The 18,865-nt window shown below is 37.2% G+C and overlaps 1 protein-coding gene across 3 annotated transcripts in view; it reads right to left on the reverse strand.

The window, feature by feature from the left end:
- GNAQ (G protein subunit alpha q) overlaps positions 1–18,865 on the reverse strand; it is a 134,960-nt gene that overhangs the window by 43,332 nt on the left and 72,763 nt on the right. For all 3 annotated transcript variants that reach the window (XM_017806178.1, XM_017806179.1, XM_017806180.1), the window contains exon 3: positions 3,429–3,583. In XM_017806178.1, the coding sequence (XP_017661667.1) occupies positions 3,429–3,583 (155 nt within the window). The remainder of the gene's footprint in view (positions 1–3,428; positions 3,584–18,865) is intronic.

Below are 18,865 nucleotides of genomic sequence, written 5' to 3' on the forward strand. Positions count from 1 at the left end.
GATTTGAGGTGTGGCCTCACCAGTGCCAAGTACAGATGGACAATCCCTTCCCTAGTCCTGCTGGCTACACAACTGCTGATACAATGCCATCGGCCTTCTTGGACACTTGGGCACACTGCTGGCTCATGTTCAGCTGCTCTCTACCAGCATGCCCAGATCCTTTTCCACCAGTCAGCTTTCCAGCCACTTTGCCCCCAGCCTGTAGTGCTGCCTGGGGTTGTTGTAACTCAAGAGCAGGAACCAGCACTTAACCTTGTTGAACACTGATGGGAGAAAAAAGCAATATAGCCAGCAGATCCAAAATACTACTACTACTACTACTATTACTACTACTGTAAAAACACAGGGGAAAACTACTGAGAAGATGAGAGGCTTGTGCACGGGATGAAGGAAGAACACGTCTGACACTGACACATACGCTTACTAGACATACAGACACATATGCTTACAAGAGATCTGGTGGACAACAAACTCTTTTGGTTTATACATCAAATCAGAAGGAAATGGGCTTATTTCTGTCTTACTGCTTTTGTGAATCCCAGGAGTAACTTCTAAGCAATTTGTTTCTTTGCTTTGTGACAGGGATTTAATCCTAGCAAATTTGTTTGGGTAAACATACACAGTGTATTTTTGAAATAATGTTTGCTTCTGCTAATTGTTTTTAATGGACTTACATACCTGAAAAAACTCTACTTGCAAGCATAAATACACAAGAGGCTTTTCTAAAGACTCATACACATTGATTCACAATACTAAAAGATTTTGCAGAAATCCATAGTATGAACTATAATAAATTCACCAAACCTGCAAAAACTCATGGTAAATTGCTGAACATACTGAGCTTGAAAAATAACCAATCAACTAGTACCTGTATCTTTTGCAAAACAAGGTACTAGGAATTTGCTTTTACAGCTACTTAATAATTATTCCCTACTATTTTTAATGCTACTTAAAAGATCCACTATGGTAACAATTTAATTAGAAGTAGGTCAAAACTATGGTATTCAGCACAATCTGATCTGAGTTAGCATCAGATCATCATTTCCTACTTTGGAAAGTAAGTAATTCTATTTTTAACCTCTAAGGTAAGCACACAAAATACATACATTTACTTCAACTTTAAAACAAGTATCACCAGTTGTGGAAACAAAGTTAGGACCTACAAACACAAGAAATTCAAAATATAAGACAAGCTTTGCTTCAGCTTCTACTTAACTTGCTGCTTGTTTCAGTACAGAAACAATGTGAAAATATATTATCAGCAACTTTTCCCTAAAATTTTTTTCCCCCCAGTTATGCATCCTGAAGTTCTTCACTTTATGTAACATTCTACTTGTTTTCTTACCACATAAAACCAAAACACAGCATGGTATTGTGGTGGTTTTGAGCTGGCTCTCTGCCAAGTCTCCTAACCCCACTGCAAGAGCTCCCCCCCACCCCAAAACCAAGGGAAAAGAAAAAAAACCCAAGAGAACCAAAAAAAGAGAGAGAGAGAGAGAGCTAGAGAAATATATAAAAATATATTTACACTTATATTACATTTATATACAATTACAAAAACTATATACACATAAAAAAAACCCCAAAACCCAACACCCAAAAACGGAAAAGGGAAGGGAAAAGGGATAAAACAAAAAAAACAAACCAAAACCAGGTATACACACTCAATAAAGAACTAGCCAAATAAAACCTTAATACTTTCCTTGAGATAGCACAATCGTGCCAAACGCCACCACCACGCTATCGGACTCCGGATCAGCAGAAAACAATAGGCCCTGTAGGCCGAGCCAGGCCCCAGCTCCCCCACAGAAGCAGGACCGGCTGCAGGGATCTGCTGTCTCCAAACCTCACCAGAAGGGAAGAGAGGAAGAGGATTCTCTCTCTGTCTATTTATATGTTTAGATTACATAAAGGAATAGGATGGAATACTTCCTTCCTTCCTGGAAGGCCTAATACTTAAAACCATTACAGGTATCTTTAGGGACAGTGAGAATCCAAATAATACAAGGGAGATGCCACATAAAAGTGCTTTGCACCCCTCTACACCAAAATACACATACACAAATCTTGGATCGGGAAGGTAACCATGACAGAGAACTGCACAGGACAATAGAAACCCTATGCACCGGGCAAGAAGAAAAATATGGTGTGGTGGTAACATTGCAGCAAATCTGAGAAGACCTATGTCATACATCCATAGGTTTTCAGCTGCCTAAACTGTATCAGCAGGATCCTAGTAAGTTTATCTTGACTAACTCACTTAAAAAGTGCTGTGCTAGATAAGGATCATCAAACTACTGTGCAGACAAATGTCACCCCACTCTTGTCATGTCGGTAGCCCTGCTTCAGTGAGCTTAATGAGAGGCTCCTGGTGTCTTTGTATTTCTCTGCACTTTCCTCAATAAGAAGCTTCTATTCCTGTACACATGCCAAATGGCGACTGGAATTATATCATCAGAACAATTTTTTTTCATAGCTAATACAAGAACTCACGCAGAATCATAGACACTCATAGATATTATTCCACAGCTTTAATAACAAACTATGCTGTGTTTTGTAACATTGATCAACATCAAAAGGCCATCACCTATTATCCATTGGACAGCAGAGGAGAAATTTTATCAGAACTATATGCTACATTATTCAAGAGTAACTAAAGTTCATGGAGTGACTCTTCAGGCCAACCTCAAGTTACAATGACAAGTTTCACAATGTTGTTTAATCAGATTCCTGTCCCAAGAAATGAAAGGCATAATATTTCAGACATTATTTACTCACATATGCACTTTTGCTATTGTTGATCTAGAACAAACACAGCTTAACCTCAAGTGCTTTCTTGCAGCCATGTTCTTTAACTTTAGACTTTCTTTCCACAATAGAAAGTTAGTTCAATATAATACAAGCTCCCAAGTACTTGCTTAGTACTGTTTACCTTACCATCAGGAGTGCAAATGCAATCTGGGAGGGAAAGGGGAAACCCAGGAAAATAGGAGTTCTGGGGCATTACGATTTTATTAATTTTATGGAGCATGCCTTTGACTGCACAGTATTCACTACTATCATACTACATGAAGGTATTTGTGTCCACCTTGCATTTGTCATTGTATGTCAGAGGAGAGTAAGAGCTTGAAGAGGTTTAACAAAACCCCCCAAAAACATTAACTATCCCTAGTTAGAATCTTAGTTTAAGACTTCAAATCATCACAGACTCTTACTCTGTGAAACAAGTGCAGATATAATCCTAAACTAGAGGTACTCCACTCCTTAATTCAATCTAATAAGTGTATATTCAGGTATGTTTGTGCTGCATACAAATATGTACATAGAAATATGTACACAGGCATACAGTATAAAAAGCTAAAAAGTAAAAATTACTTTGTTAGAAACATAAAATTATAAATAGTTGTTTGTAGCCACCATGTACTTACTATTTAGTTGAATCTGATAACTGATATTCCCGTCGTCTATCATAACACTCCTGAATTCCAGGGTCATTCCATAAACTTCTTATCGCATCTACATACGGGTTCTCAAAACTTGACACTTTCTCTACATCGACTTCTCGAACTAATAGTGCATGAACCTAAGTCGAAACAAACAAGACAGTAAAATTTACTTCATTTTCTATGTTTGCAGAAAGCTCATATACAGTGAACAAGATTAATAGGAATAATTCTTCACATTGGTCATATCACCAATATGTACGCGGAATTTGAAAAACGAAGTACCATGAAGATGGTTGTGAAGATGAAAAAAGGAGATACCCATCCTAGAGAGTTGAAGTTGCTCCCAAGCAAATTGTATCTTCTTAGATTTCTTTCTTTTGGGACACCAATAATTGTTACCAAAACATTGAAACAAAGAAAAAAATCAAAATGACAGACAAAACTGAAGGATTCCGTAAGTATCACCAAACTCAAAGGGGTCATTAAGCTCTAATGATTGCTAGTTCAGCTCTAACATTCCACAAGCAAAATTCAGATGGTGTAGGTGACTTTTCAGTCCAATATACTTTTGACAGCAGCAGTCGACATTTTCCATGGCCTTCTGGGAATATAAGACCACTCGTAACAGTTTCCACATTATTTGCCAGAAATCTTACAAACACTTAGTCAATTCTTTTTAGCAAACCGTATCTCCTTCATCTAGGATCTTTTTCATTCATTTCTCAAGTATTAAAAAAAATATTCCAGAATAAGAAAACTGGAATTTTTGGGAATGGTATTTGATTCTGAAACCATGAAATCTGAGCCTGAGGAGACACCAAAATAGCTATCATGTCTCCTTTCTCATTCCCTTCAGAAAATTGGTGTTAAAATAGTGTTAAAAACTGATTCTGAGCTTCAACAGTGTTGTAGTTTTACATTGGTCTTTCTGAAAATACTCTTTTGCCCATCATCCTTTGTACACTTATGAAAGTGTATTTTTTTTTATCTCTAGGCCTTATCATCTCAGTCTTTTTCTTATTACCTTCATAATTTTTTGAAAGGTCTAATGTTTCTTAGGGTCTAACTGGGCCAGCCAAAGGATCTGATCTTGTATTGCCCTCTTTACATGAATCAACCATTTGGAGACTTACAACAGTGGATACAACCAATGTATCAACCAACAAAAAAGGCGCATATTTTTATATTCCTTTTGATACAACCTACGTAATTTTCCCAAAACAGCACTCCAACCTACCAGAATGAGGGGGATCAGGCAGAAATGCAGTCTATTTCAAAAGAAACTCTTCTGGGATCTTAAATCCACAGGAGAAAACAACATGCTTGAGACCCAGCAGGCAAGGTTGCATCACAGCAATGATCTCTTCATTAGCTGAATTTAAGGTGCCCATTTAAAGAACTCTCTGACATGAGAGGAAACATCTTCTGTTTTGTAGACAAATTTCCCAACCCAGCCAGAAAAGGCCTGTGGCTGCTGTGCTTGGCTGTCAGTAAGGAGAGGATCAAGCATAGTGATATTTGTTAAGCCTGGATAGTGTAGTTTACACTATACTGCAAAATTGAGAGCAATGGCATGTGACCAGGTCCAAGTAGTCCAGGAACTGAATGGAAGTCATCACAAAGACACCATGATGATCATACATTTGTCTCTTTTGTGGAGGGTGAGGGTGGGGAATCTTGATAATGTAGTTTGAAAGCAGAAATGATTCAAAAATTCACAGATTTGACCTTGGTAACTTGTAATCTCTAATACTTTGCCTTACAGGGCTGCACAGCAAGCTATGCTGCTTTAGAGACTGCAGATATTTGAAGCAGATGTAACACTGTGGTGGTGCATTGACCACCCCCCAACCCTCAACTCCACGCCTCTGTCTCAGGAATGCTCTTCCTGAGCTTATCAGAAACACTGTCCATTCCCAGGAACGAACTTAGTGTTGCCTAACAAACCTGGAACATTATTTGCCTTTTGTCTGAATCACAGCCCAAGTGGAAAAATACTGTTGTTACTTTTGAGGAAAATTCTAGTAATTACTGATCTACATGGAGACTGACAGATGACTGCAGCCAATCATCTCACCCAAAGGAAGGCATGGGAGGTGGGTGCAATTTAAATACACAATTTAGATCTCCATAAATGTACTTAAGTTTCATTTATCCTACCATGCTATCCTAAAGTTTCCAATCCACTTTTTACAAACAAAAGGTTTTAATAACAATTAAAAGGTTTTTTTTGATGGCAGGTTGAAGAGTAAAAAGTTATCTTCCTCTCTGATACCTAATTCACTCATAGTGAATAACTGTTAGGTTAGAAAGCTAGCTAAATTAAAAAATTAAGTATGTAAAAATATGGTTTCCCTTCATCAAACAAGAGATGCCTTACTATGAGATGGAACATATGTGTTGGTTACTTACGGAAAGGAAAGCTATGGGATGGTGTGATTACAGTCGCAGTCTAGATACTGTTTAGAAATAAACAGATCTAAAGAGCCCAAAGCTAACACATACTTGTTCTCCGTGGCAAAGCAGAGCATGAGGCAAGAGCTTTTACCACTATTCACCCCTTTCCTCTCAAAACCCCATACCTACTGTAATGCTTTCATCACCTGAAACAACTTCTTCAGCAAACACTTCTGGCAATCAAACTCTACAGAAAAAGCCAAATTTTCCAAACAAAGGAGAAAGTAGGAAAAACATGGGGGAAAAGAGAAATGAAGCATCTATTAGCTATTCCTTCTCTTTCAAAAGGACAAAGAGGCAGATGAAATAAACTGAATCACTTACAGTGATCTTAGGTAACTTCTACTTTTAAAGTCTTTGTTGTTTCTTCCTTTATGAAGAAGGTTAGGTTTTGGATATTTATTCTAGTTTTGTTCATAGTAATTCTAGGCAGAGCAATTTACAAGAAAACTCCGGTAGAAGAACTGACAACTCAAAATTTAACATGACAAAAATCTTCCTGAATTCATATATCTAAATTGCAAGTACTGACTTAGTTTTTTATTATATAGCACTGTATTTTAACCTAAAGATCTCAAAACACTACACAAGTACCACTAAGTGCAGTTACATAAAACTCCCACAACACTGTCAACATTTCCAACAGAGAAACTGTAATCATATTAGTGGTCAATTAACAGCAATTACTGCTAAGTTATTACTACATTTGAGACTAAGATTTAGCCCTGTAAGAGAAAGTAATTGTTACCTCCAAATGGTAACAACTCTTTTATAATTATTTCTTATGAGGTTACTGACAGAGTACAAAACCTGATGTGTCTATAACAAGCCACAGGCATGTTAAATGTTGTATCATACCATGCCACTCTGATGCCCATACACGAACACCCACTCATACTTCTTCACACATCCCAGAATCTAAACTATCACTTGAATTTAGAGGAGTGCCTCTGTGATTTCCTGAAGGGAATTTTCCTTCAAGTAACAGGTTTCACAGATTTAGCATAGCTTTCCACATCCAGCTAATTTAGGTCCAGTTCCCAAATGCACAAATTAAACCCTTACCTTAAAAAAGTTTGAAGGAAAAATAAGAATGTCTTTTGTTGTAAGACCCAGGAAGCTTCCCCAATAAAAGTAAAGACACTGCCTTTTTATCTTGCTACTAGTATTTATTTATTTTTTTTTCCCAGTTGTGTTTCTTCTCTGTTTCAAGGAAGGGTTTTTTTTGTTTTTGTTATAATGTGCTATTTAATGTACTATAAATGTACTATTTAATTTCAAGAGAATTGTTTTAGAACAATATGCCTTCAGAATGGGAAAGAGGGTAATTACGAAGAAGAATTATATAGTTTTACTACTTCCTTTAATCAAAACACGGCAGAATTATACATTTCAAGCAGATATGATGTTCATTCTGCCTAAACACACAATATACGGAAAGCATGGATTGCTGTGCGTTTGTAAAATCTACACTAGTCACACAAGAATGCCCAATGAAGCCACATGACTTTCGCATCCTGATATTATGAGGGTGAGGAAGGAACTGATTTAAGACTTTAGGAAAAGGATTTGTTGAATTTATTTTTGCAGTAATAGGAAAATGATGGGATAGCCAAAGCTACTTGGAGATATCTGATCCTACACAACCTACTTCAAGAGCGCTACACACTTTCTGAAAAAGTTCTAATAACTCAGCACTATTATTAAGAAAAAGGTTCACACTTTCTCTGTTCTTTGGCACTGCAGGACTACATTAATGGTGATTAGATTTGCACAAGACCTCCTTTCCATCAATGGGTTGACATTTCGCTACCATGAAGCACTTGCGTTCTTCAGCTATTTGTGTGCATTTAAATTAACCTGGGTTTTACTAAGTTACTCTAATATTTTCCTGGCCTACCACAGTGGTTAACTGTGATAACAACAGCAGTTAGCCGAATAAGCTGAGGAAATAAAAACATTTAATGCCAAATAGGTCTTTCATCTTTCCAGTAATGGATCAGTCATCTTTTTTTTCCTGTAAAACAGCGTAAATCTTCAGAACGAAACACTAGCCAAATCTCTGAGGGAAAGCTTCATCAATCAAAAAGCTTCTCTCTTCTGTTGACTTTGTATGGTGCAAAAATGCCCAGAGAGCGTCTCAAATGAAGACAGAAGACTGGCACATCATCTTCTCCTGGACAATTCATGACCCGATTAAAAACGGAAGGGTAAAGCAACCAACAAGCACATGGTTTTTAATTGCCTGATTTGTGATAAATGTGTCAAGGAAGCCCCCACAAACCATGGATACATAAAGATGCTACAAGAAAAGACACATACCTTCTTTTCATTTCCTCTGTTAGTTATTTTATATGTCCCTCTGCTTTGAAGAGCAGGTACCACCTAGGAACTTGAAGGGACAACCACCCCAGAAATATAATATACTACTACAGGCTACTGTTGTCCTGTGACTGAACTGAATTATGAATCAGAAACTGCTATCAAATCTAAAATTTCTCTCAGAAAAAACTCCATACCAGGACTTCAGACATAGCTGACAGTCAGATAAAGAAAAAAACAGATTCAACAGCACAAACTAAGACAAAAATCATCTGTCTGCTGCCAAATGTCTGCCAATGGTGGCTTTTTTGTGAAGCCCCCAAAAGACTGAATTAATTCTAATGGATTGATGGACAATGAAAGCAAAGTACAGTGAAGAACTAATTCCTTGTTTCCTTATACTGTTATTTATTTTTATTGCTAAAAAACCGTTTCTTACCTAGCTTTGTTTGAGATCAAGCCACAAGATAAAGTAGGAAAAAGAGAACCTTACTGACACAGTTGGAATGGAAAAGATAGTAAAATAAATATAATAGTATCACTTTCCTTAAGCAATGGATCATACTATATGATATGAAAAAGATGAATGAAAGCTAAATTTTCAATCTCATGCATGAAGCAAGCTCAAATTTTCTATGGCAGTTATTTTTAAACAGCTGGGATCTACCCAGACAGCACATTTAATAAGTTCATTTCCAAAAATTACATGTGCAAACATTCAATAATTTAAGGAAAATCTCAGAACAGAGATCTGAAACAGCTTCTGATCCAAAATGCTTGTTTGATAGCTAAACACTTTCCTGCCCATCCTACCACGCAATTTTCTTGTCTTTATGTTATTATACTAAAATGCTGATGTGACTGTAAGTGTTCATAAACACAAGCCTTATATGTTCCTGCCTAAAAATCATACCACAATTTTCACTAAATATCTCTAATTTACAATGTTTTACAGTTTGGTAAAACATACTAAGACATGGAATCATAGAGTCACAGAATACCCTGAGTCAGAAGGGACCCAAAAAGATCATGAATTCAACTCCTACCTCTGCACAGGACAGCTCCAAGAATCACACCATGTGCCTAAAAGTGTTGTCCAAATGCTTCTTGAACTCTGGCAGGCTTGGTGCTGTGACCATTTCCCTGAGAAGACTGGTCCAGTACCCAGCCCAATCTTTTTCTAATATCCAACACAACTTTAGGACATTACCTCAAGTCCTGTCACTGGTCACCACAGAGAAGAGATCAGTGCCTGCCCCTCCTCTGCCCCTCATGAGGAAGTTGTAACTGCAATGAGGTCTCCCCTCAGTCTCCTCTTCTCCAGGCTGAACACACCAAGTGACCTCAGCTGCTCCTCATACGGCTTCCCCTCAAGGCCCTTCACCATCTTCAATGCGCTCCTTAGGAGGCTCTCCAATAGCTTTGTTCTTGCTTGTATTCTGACACTCAAAAGTGCACACAATATTCAAGGTGAGGCTGCATCAGTGCAGAATAGGGCAAGACAATCACCATATTCCAAAATTTCAGCCACAGAAAGACAATACCACAGCAACTTTGGATAATCCCAATGCTTTCTGGTAGGTTGAATTGAAATGTATAAACTAAGGATGTATATTTTAACACTTAAACAGTGCAGCTGCAGCTGCCAGTCAGTATGTGCTATTTATATATAAGGCAGCCAATCCCCACTCTTAGAGCAGCATCTTCCTCACAGAGGTTCCACTTGCAACATGAAGATATACACAACTATGCAGGCACAAAGAGAGAAATAAGGGTGCACAATAGCTTCTTTGTTCCTTAACAATGAAAGGGTGAAATCTCAGTTGGATGAACTGAAATCCATCAGAATTTCTGATTAACTTACACAGAGCCTTTCTAAATTAACACCTTAGAAATGCCCTCACTGGGCTGCTCAAATGAAAACAGAACATGCATGTTACACTCTAAATATTACACAACCCTCATGGCTTTTCGACATCTTATAATGATTCTATGACCAAATTTGTTAAGCAGCGGAACATCCACAAGAAGTAATATATGGAATAAGCAAACAGTAGCTTTGCAGGCAAACTCTTCCATTAAGATGGGAAATCTATGCCATGTCTCAGGAACTGCTCAAAAAATCTTACATTTCCAGGTTACCTATCATAATTGCAGTATGATGGAGCATTTGTTCACTCTCATGAAGTCCTAATTACCAAAGTATCTCCAGTGTTTTGTCTGTGTCTAGTATATAAGGCAATTTACCAGGCATACAGTACCATTTCAGATATAATGGTATTTCACAGACTTCAGGCTTGATGAAAATTACAGGTATAAGTTTGTTTTTCAAAAATAAACTGAAATTTAAATGTATTCTGATCTCTCAAATTATTTGACTACTTATAATTAGTAACATCACAGTAATTTCTAATCATCTTCTATTCTCTGTGCTCCTGACATGTGAAGAAAAACAGCTAATATGAAAAATATCTGTCATTGGAAGGGATGGGGGGAGCATCTTGCACTCTCTCTTCACTACACAAGATCTAAGTTCTACAGGAGATAACGTTATAGTCTCAATTGCAGTGATGAAACAGGTGAAAGAGAGAAACAGAAATTTCACCTTCAGATTTTAGTTACTCATTCTCCCCTTATATTTCTCACTAGATCTTGTTGTTTCATTTTTAGTTATAAAACAGAATATGCAGATTTGTTAAACAAAAATTATAGCCTCTCTTTTTTAAAAGTTTCATACCACTAACGCTCCAGACAGATTCTCAAGACTTTCAGCTACTGTCTTTCTTAAGATGGGAGATCACTTTAAGCATTACTGTTAAACATCACAACTTTACTTGTTGTTGACTGCATAGGTTGTTACACTCCTCAAACGCTGGCATGGCTAAAAAAAATGGCATGTTCAGAAAAACTGAACAGCAGATTGCAATCACCTACTACAAAAAATCATAATTAATAGTTACTTTTGTGTGCATGGCATGCTACATTTGCAATGACTTATAAGTTAGGCACTTTCACATCTCCTGCTGGTAATAAATGTAGCACCGTAGCTGAAATTTTCACACACTGGTCCTGAAATTGTGTAGGTAGTGAACACTTTCCTGATGAGTCCTGTAAAAATGTGTCATTTTTGGTTTTGAGGATCCTGGAAACGAAAAGAGCTTTATTTTCTGGAAAACACAATCCCCTTTGCAGATGTGGGGAAATTCTACTGCTGACTTCCAGAAACATCTTTAGGAATCAGCCAATTGCCACATCCTTTCCAACTGCTTTAGCAACTTGCCTTCAAAGAACTGGCTTTGTTTTGCTGGGAGACAAGGTATTCTGGCCTGAAATTGCTCAAGACAGCCTGCCTAACCATCTGCTTGTTTACATTCACTTCTCCTAAAATACTTTAAAAAAAACCCCACATGTACAATTATATTCTAATTGCAAACAACAGCTTCCACTTCAATTACAGGAGTCATTTATATACATTTAACTGCTTGATTAGGATTATTATAGCTTGTTTTCCAAGCTTTGCCTAATTCTGTTTTAAAGGAAACAGAGCAACAAGTAAAATACAATCCACCTAAGTAAAGAGAGAGCACTGGATTGCAAAGTTATTTTGCAAAGTTACTACTGGATTTAAAAACTAAACACTCTCAGAATGTCATGTTTTGACTTGTTTTTCAAATGCTATTTTTACTGACAAAATTTCAAAGGTTTTCAACAGCTGACAAAATTCTGGGATTAACACTTCAGTTCATATAAATCCTTAAGATTCCCAAAGATACAGTGGAAATTATCTACTAAAGTTTTGAAATAGTTCTAAATGAATTGTAGCATTTGAGTTCTAACATTGCTAATAGGAATATAAAACTAAAAAATCTTTTTCTCTTGGACATAGTCACTAGCAACAAATTACATCCTCATGAAGTCTTCACAATTAATAACTGACAAGGTCAAGTAGGTAAAATAATTTTCTAGTAATAAAATCTATTAACAAATTTAATTCAAATCTGCAATGACAGAAACTAACACAAACATTTCATATTTGAAACAGTGTAAACAAGAATTGGTGACAAGATCTTCCCTCGCAACAGTTATGTAGCTAACATGAATTACCCAAATTATATAAAAAGATAGTGTATCAGGAAATGTTTACAAAAACACATTCAAGCATGGAGCTCTCAGCAATCTGGTCTAGTGAAAGGTGTCTCGGTCCATGGCAGGGAAGATGGAACTAGATGATCCTTAAGGTCCCATCCAACCCAGGCCACTCTATGATTCCATGCATATATAATCAAATTTTCAGAAAAATATCCATGTCCTAAGCTTCTCTGCGTGTGTGTGTCGGTTTTTTTGGTTTTGTTGTGTTTTTTTTTCTCCTGAGGACTAAGTTGCCATCTTCAAACAATTATTGTGCAGTAATCCTATAAATAGTTAATTTACACATATATATAAGAAAATATACCATTGTTTCTAGAGCTAGCTAAACCAGAGCAAAAATGAGAACTCCTGGACTGCTTCTCAGTGTTACTCCAACTGAAACGCCACGTAAATGTCACTTGAGGTACCGCATCAAACTTTCATGCAGTAAATACAGAGGTGGGAGGGGGCACAAGTATATCTGGTAAACTCAAAGAACTGTCTATATTCAGCTGTTATAAAATGGAGAAGACTTAAAGCTGTTTTTAACAGCAGTGAGCAGAGAAAAATGCCAAGCCCAGATGCATTTTCCTAAGGGATGCATCTTCCATCTCACCACAGTTCCTCACACCATTGGTTATTAGAAAGGGTTCAGAAAGTGCATTGCCATATCTGACTTGGCCGTGCTGATCCTCATGTAGTGAGATGATCATTTTGAGGAACTTGGGGGGACAACCTAAACGTTCCAAAATCTGCCACAGACCTTTTCGGCTCACAGTATCAAAAGCCTTGGTGAGGTCAACAAAGGTTACATAGAGACCTTTGTTCTGTTCCCTGCACTTCTCTTGCAGTTGTCTGAGAAAAAACATCATGTCTGTGGTACTCCTGTTGGTTCTGAAACCACATTGACTTTCAGGTAGAATTCTTTCTGCTATAGCGGGTATTAGTCTGTTCAAGAGTATTCTTGCCAGGATTTTGCCAGCAATGGAGAGTAGAGTAATATCACGGTAATTTGGACAGTCTGATTTAATTCCTTTCTTCTTATACAAAGTGATGATGACTGCATCTCAAAGGTCTGATGGTAGTTCGCCTAGTTCCCAACAGCGTAGTAAGAACTCATGAAATTTAGCATGTCGTATTGGCCTTTTTAGCCACCAGCGTGCTTGTGTCAAATGTGGGTAGAGACCTTTCCCTAATCTTTGTTTGCGAAGCCCAGCCATGACGACAGTTCCTCACCATGCATGTGATTCAATCGCGTGTGCCTGACAAGCTCATAATCAGAAAACAGTTTTCAAAGTATCAGACCACACGGTAACAAACCAAAAGTGCCCCCTCATAATCTTTCCTGAAAAGCATTTTCAACCTGCTTTGCCCAGAGATAAATAATTATTTTTAAAAAAATAATCTATAAACCAGAGGGGATAACTTTCCAAGAAGCTAGGAGAAGTCACTGGCAGTTTTAACGAGTCTTTCTTCTACTTTGTATTACAGTATCACAGGTTTTTAGACCTTTATAACAGGGTTTCACTGTTTTTGAAGAATAGTGCTCAACAGAAGTCTTGCAAATGGCAAATTTTTCCACCAATTTTTTGTATAGTGCTTCAGTTGAATTTATGGAATTCCATTTTCAAGCAAAAGAACTGGCTGTACTTCACAATCCTCTGAGAATACAGTATCTCAGTCAACAGTCAACTGCAGTACAACTCAGTGCATTAAAAAAACTTAAATAGAAGGACAATGTTTCAGTATGTCAATTCTCAGTTAAGAAGTGTACCAATGAACAGAACTCCTGCTGAGCCTCACTCCTGAACAAAACCTGAGTCCCACACAACAGACTTCCTAATAATCAGAGGAATAACAGCTTTGCTTGGCTTTGCAGATTCAAATAGCTAGAACTGAAAAGACTATACACCTTTTCACTGACTGGAGGTCATGGCCAGTTAATTGAGACAGTTTAGAAATTCAGCCATCCCACTTACACAAAGAAGCTGCAAAAATTGCACTGCATTTAAGATTTAGAGAAGAACCTATGAGATTGTCCTATGACACAGGGAAATAAACAGCAGGTTCTTTTTAAGGGAATGTCTTGATTTTGGCTGGGATAGAGTTAGTTTTCTTCTTAGGAAGTGGTAGTTTTGGATTTAGTATCAGAATAATGTTGATAACACACTGATGTTTTAGTTGCTGCCAAGCAGTGCTTTACCCCAAGTTAAGGAATTTTCAGTTTCCCATGCTCTGCCAGCCAGCAGGTGCTGAGAAGATGCTGAGAAGGGAGGATGTCCAGGACAGGTGATCTGGGCTCACTAAGGGATATTCCATGCCACAGAATGCCATGCTTACCATATAAACTGGGGAGAGTTGGCTGAGCAGATCTATCACTGCTGGGGGATGGGATGGGCATTGTTCAGCAGGTGCTGAGCAACCGGACTGGGTCTCTCTTGTTTCTCTAGGGTTTTAGTCCTCTCTTGCTCTCCTTTTCATTCCTATTACTTTATTTTTGTTATCATTGTTACTATATTTTATTTTGTTTCAATTATTGAACTGTTCTTATGTCAGTCCATGAGGTTTACTATTTTTTTCCCTGATTCTCACCCCCCCCCATGGGTGGCATGATCAAGCAGCTGTGTGGTACCTAGCTGCCAGGTGGAGTCAAACCAGACAAGGAATTGTGTCATCATGTATGTGTTTCAATACAGAAGTGGAAGTATTACATGAAAAATAATCGTCTATACAATTCATACTAATTATAATTGTCAAATGTGATAAGTTAAAAAAAAAAAGAGGCACTGAAAAAAAAAGCATTTAGCCTCCATATTTTTAAGCCACACTGTTTTATTTTTAAAGGAGCAGAGTGCCCTCTGCTGACTAATACATAACTGCAGAGGCAGTTATTTCAAAATGGTATTTTTTGTGTTTCTAGAAATATCAGAAGACTGGGAGGGTCCCTTTCAAAATAATGAATGATTCCAGCAGGAATTTTCCTTTGTAAAAATTGCAACTAACTTAAATGGTTGCATTTGTGTGCTGTCCAACCATGAAGATTGTCTTTCTAAACAATTACCTCATTTCTTGGAAGTAAAATCTGAAAATGAGCTTCAGACCTGCTGTAGGCATGCAAAGCTACACAACACCCTATCACCTACTTCTTTTGAGTGTGTTCGTTTATCCCTTGATGTTTAGAGCAATGAACTGGCAAGATCGAAGTAAGGGGGTAAAATGTAGTTTCATATGCAAAGCTGTTGTTTAGAACAGGGTCACATAAGAATGAATTTAGCCTCAAGATGGTAAAGATAGCAACCCAACATTATTTTCTCTAGAGAAACCACAGACATACTGTACCATGGTGATGAGTAACCATTTGAAACATGTCTTGAGGGAGAATTAAAAAAAGTTTTATGCCTTTTGTGACCTAAAAAAGTGATAGCTTCTTTATAAATTAGGTACTATCTTCTCATTCCTAGAAACAGACTAAATCTCTACTGGCTTGTATCAGATGCCAAGAAGAGTTTATTTAAAGGAGGATGGGAAAACACTGCTGACTCCTCTTTCAAGGCTTCAGGCAAAATACCAGTCTCCTGGAACATGCTGAACTTATATCATTAGGAAGGAGGAAGAATGAACAATAAAACACATCTTCCCAATACATAAATTTTAAGATCAAGTTTTCTACAAATAAGAACTTGAAAAGCTATTTTCTTCGCTGCCTGCTGTGTGCAAAATTGATTCATATGTATTTTTAAATTATTAACTTTGCATACTATTTAGTATTTACAGTGAGACGTCATAGCAGACTTTTTAACAACCATTCGGGAAGGCTTATTTCTCTGCCAAAGCAAAATTGGATTATCCTCCCAAGAGAATTAAGGCATGGTCTTTATAAATGTACCGTCAGTTATCATATGAGAGGAAATAGGTTTTTGGAGCGCTACATTTGCTTGCTTCTAGGATGGTTTTAATAATCTAAATAATTTATACAAGCCTGTGTTTTCTATAAGAGTGTAATCTATCTGAATGTAAACAAAACTGAGAGCTTTCCTGAATTAATTTTGATTAAATGGTATCTGGAAGAAGCTTGTGGGAATGGAATAAAACAGGTAGAAAAGTCACAACACAGTCTATTGAGAAAAACTGTCTCCTCATTATTAGTATACCAAGGTTTCTGTACTCAATCACCTAAGCCTGCTCTGCAATACACTCTGCAAGTGTGTATTGCACTAATCTGGAAGTGTATCCAGGACTCAGCAAGCAGATGAAGATCTATAGACAAAGTCAAGGTCACATACTAACAATCACATTCAGTATCTAGGAGTCAACAGGTTCTACTTAGCCACAAATCTACCCCTGTAATTCTTTCTTTTGTTTGTTGTTTGTTTGCTTCGGATATGCCCAAGGCAACTTCCCAGACAATCTTCCAGACAAACTGATCAAGTTAATTTAGGGAAGTTGTTGATGTAGAAAAGACAAGCTGTTAGAGTTATATCCTGCTATTCAGAAAGAATGCTTATTAATAGGCGTTATCTATCCTGTTCACAAGTATTATCAGAGACAGGCACCTACTTCGGAAATCAGCATGCAACTGTGACATGCACACAAACAAATATTTTGAATTGGAATTACAGTATTAACATGAATGCTGGTTGTAAGACTGAATCAGATGATTAACAAAAGTAATCTGTAATTAGTCTTTAGAATGGAATACATCATTAATTCACCTTAAGAAAAAAAAGATGTTAAAAAAAGCTAGCAAGGCACTCTTGCCCTGACCAAGTACCAACTGATGCCATCATTAAGATTTCTGTTTTCTTCAGTGGGCTTTAAACTTTCTCTAAATATGAAAATGACCCTAATTAGTTTTTGGACAGGGTAGATAAGTATTTTAATTCAGACTGCTGACCTAAAATGAATCACAAATTGGATTAAACAAGAATAATATTTAGCTTCACTGGATAATTATAGTACTTCGATTTCATGGAATCACCTCCCCTGCAGAACACATCTCAGACCAGGAACATTTCTGAATGTTTGCAGGTGGGTTAGGACATTATTAACCAAATAAAAGAGAGTGCTGCTGGATGGGAGGAATCAGAAGCAGCTTTATGCTGGCTTTGCAGCCACCCAACACTTTCTTTAGAAGTGCTGATCACTAAATCTGCAAAGGCACCACAGCCCCACAGTCACTCTAAATTGCAACAATGTTTAGTGATCTGACAGTACCACAGTCAGCACCTGGCAGTCTGTGCATCACTGCTGTCCTTCAGTGTCTCTGCAATCTAACACACAAAGTACCAGCAGACTTGTGCATGATGAAACACTCTTCCTTAATTGTCATGGTCACAAATCCTGCCACCTGAATGCTACCAGAGAAGGGTAAAATTTTAAAAGGTTGGAAAATTGGAGAATACATGGTAAGGGCATGGCTCTGGCCGCTCCTTTGTATGTTTGTGCATGCTATAATTTTGATGCTAAACCTAATATATATTCAAATAGTTGATTTAAATTACAGATTTAGTTAGAAAGGTCAACACTGAGCAGACAGAGTGAACCCTTAACAATACATGTTAACTAAGTAATTATGGAATATAGCATGGAATGATCCTTGTAATAAAGTCTGAATTTTATGATCTCAATACAATTATACATTGGTTCAGACACCAACATAACAATGTTAGAGCACCTCCTATTCTATAACAGTACTCTCAGCTGCAATTTCTGTCATGCCATCAAAGTTGTTTTAACCAAAATCCACTGGCCATGGATTATAATAGACTTACAGCATCTGACTAACTGACTCCACTGGTGTCACACTGGTGCATTATTTTTAACTGCATAATAAAATAATAAAAACCAATTAATGGAAAGCCAGAAAATTCATAGTACAGTTCTAAGAAAATACTAAACTCTTATTTGTGTCATGGGACAAAGGAACCACAAAACGTATGTTTTCCAGAAGATTTCAGTGCTGTTTCCCCTGCATCTTCTTCCTATCAGTAACTTCCTTTTACAGCACACAAGTTGCTATAACTGCTAAACTGCTGCATTTAAATTGTTCAAAATGCTAGAATACAGCTTTAATAAATAAACCACCACCAATAAAACCCCTTAGGACCCCCTTAGAAAATAAATTCTGCTATAAGATTTTTCCATGTAGTAATCAGTCCTCATGTTCTGTGATCATAAATAGTCTTTCTTATTATTTTTCAAAATTCAACTTTTCACAGTACAGAAAAGTCTTCTTTAGTTAGGGATCTATGGCAGAGAAAGTTACCAGTATATCCAAAGGTCCCAGTAATTAATCACCAAGAGAAGTATTTATCTAAGTGCAAATTGGGATCAGGAATCACATTTACCTGTCATAAAACACTAATCATAGAGCAGTAAAAGCATTCCATTCTATAAGGGAAAGAAGTAAGCCACTAGCTTGACATCAGCAAGTCTTTTGCACTTTGTAGGTCATACTCTTTTCAAATTAAGCAGCAAAAAGCCAGCAGTGTTTGCAGGATTTCCTCCTGAGG

This window comes from Lepidothrix coronata, unplaced genomic scaffold (genome assembly GCF_001604755.1).
Source record: "Lepidothrix coronata isolate B3197 unplaced genomic scaffold, Lepidothrix_coronata-1.0 Scaffold14, whole genome shotgun sequence".
Lineage (NCBI taxonomy): Eukaryota > Metazoa > Chordata > Aves > Passeriformes > Pipridae > Lepidothrix > Lepidothrix coronata.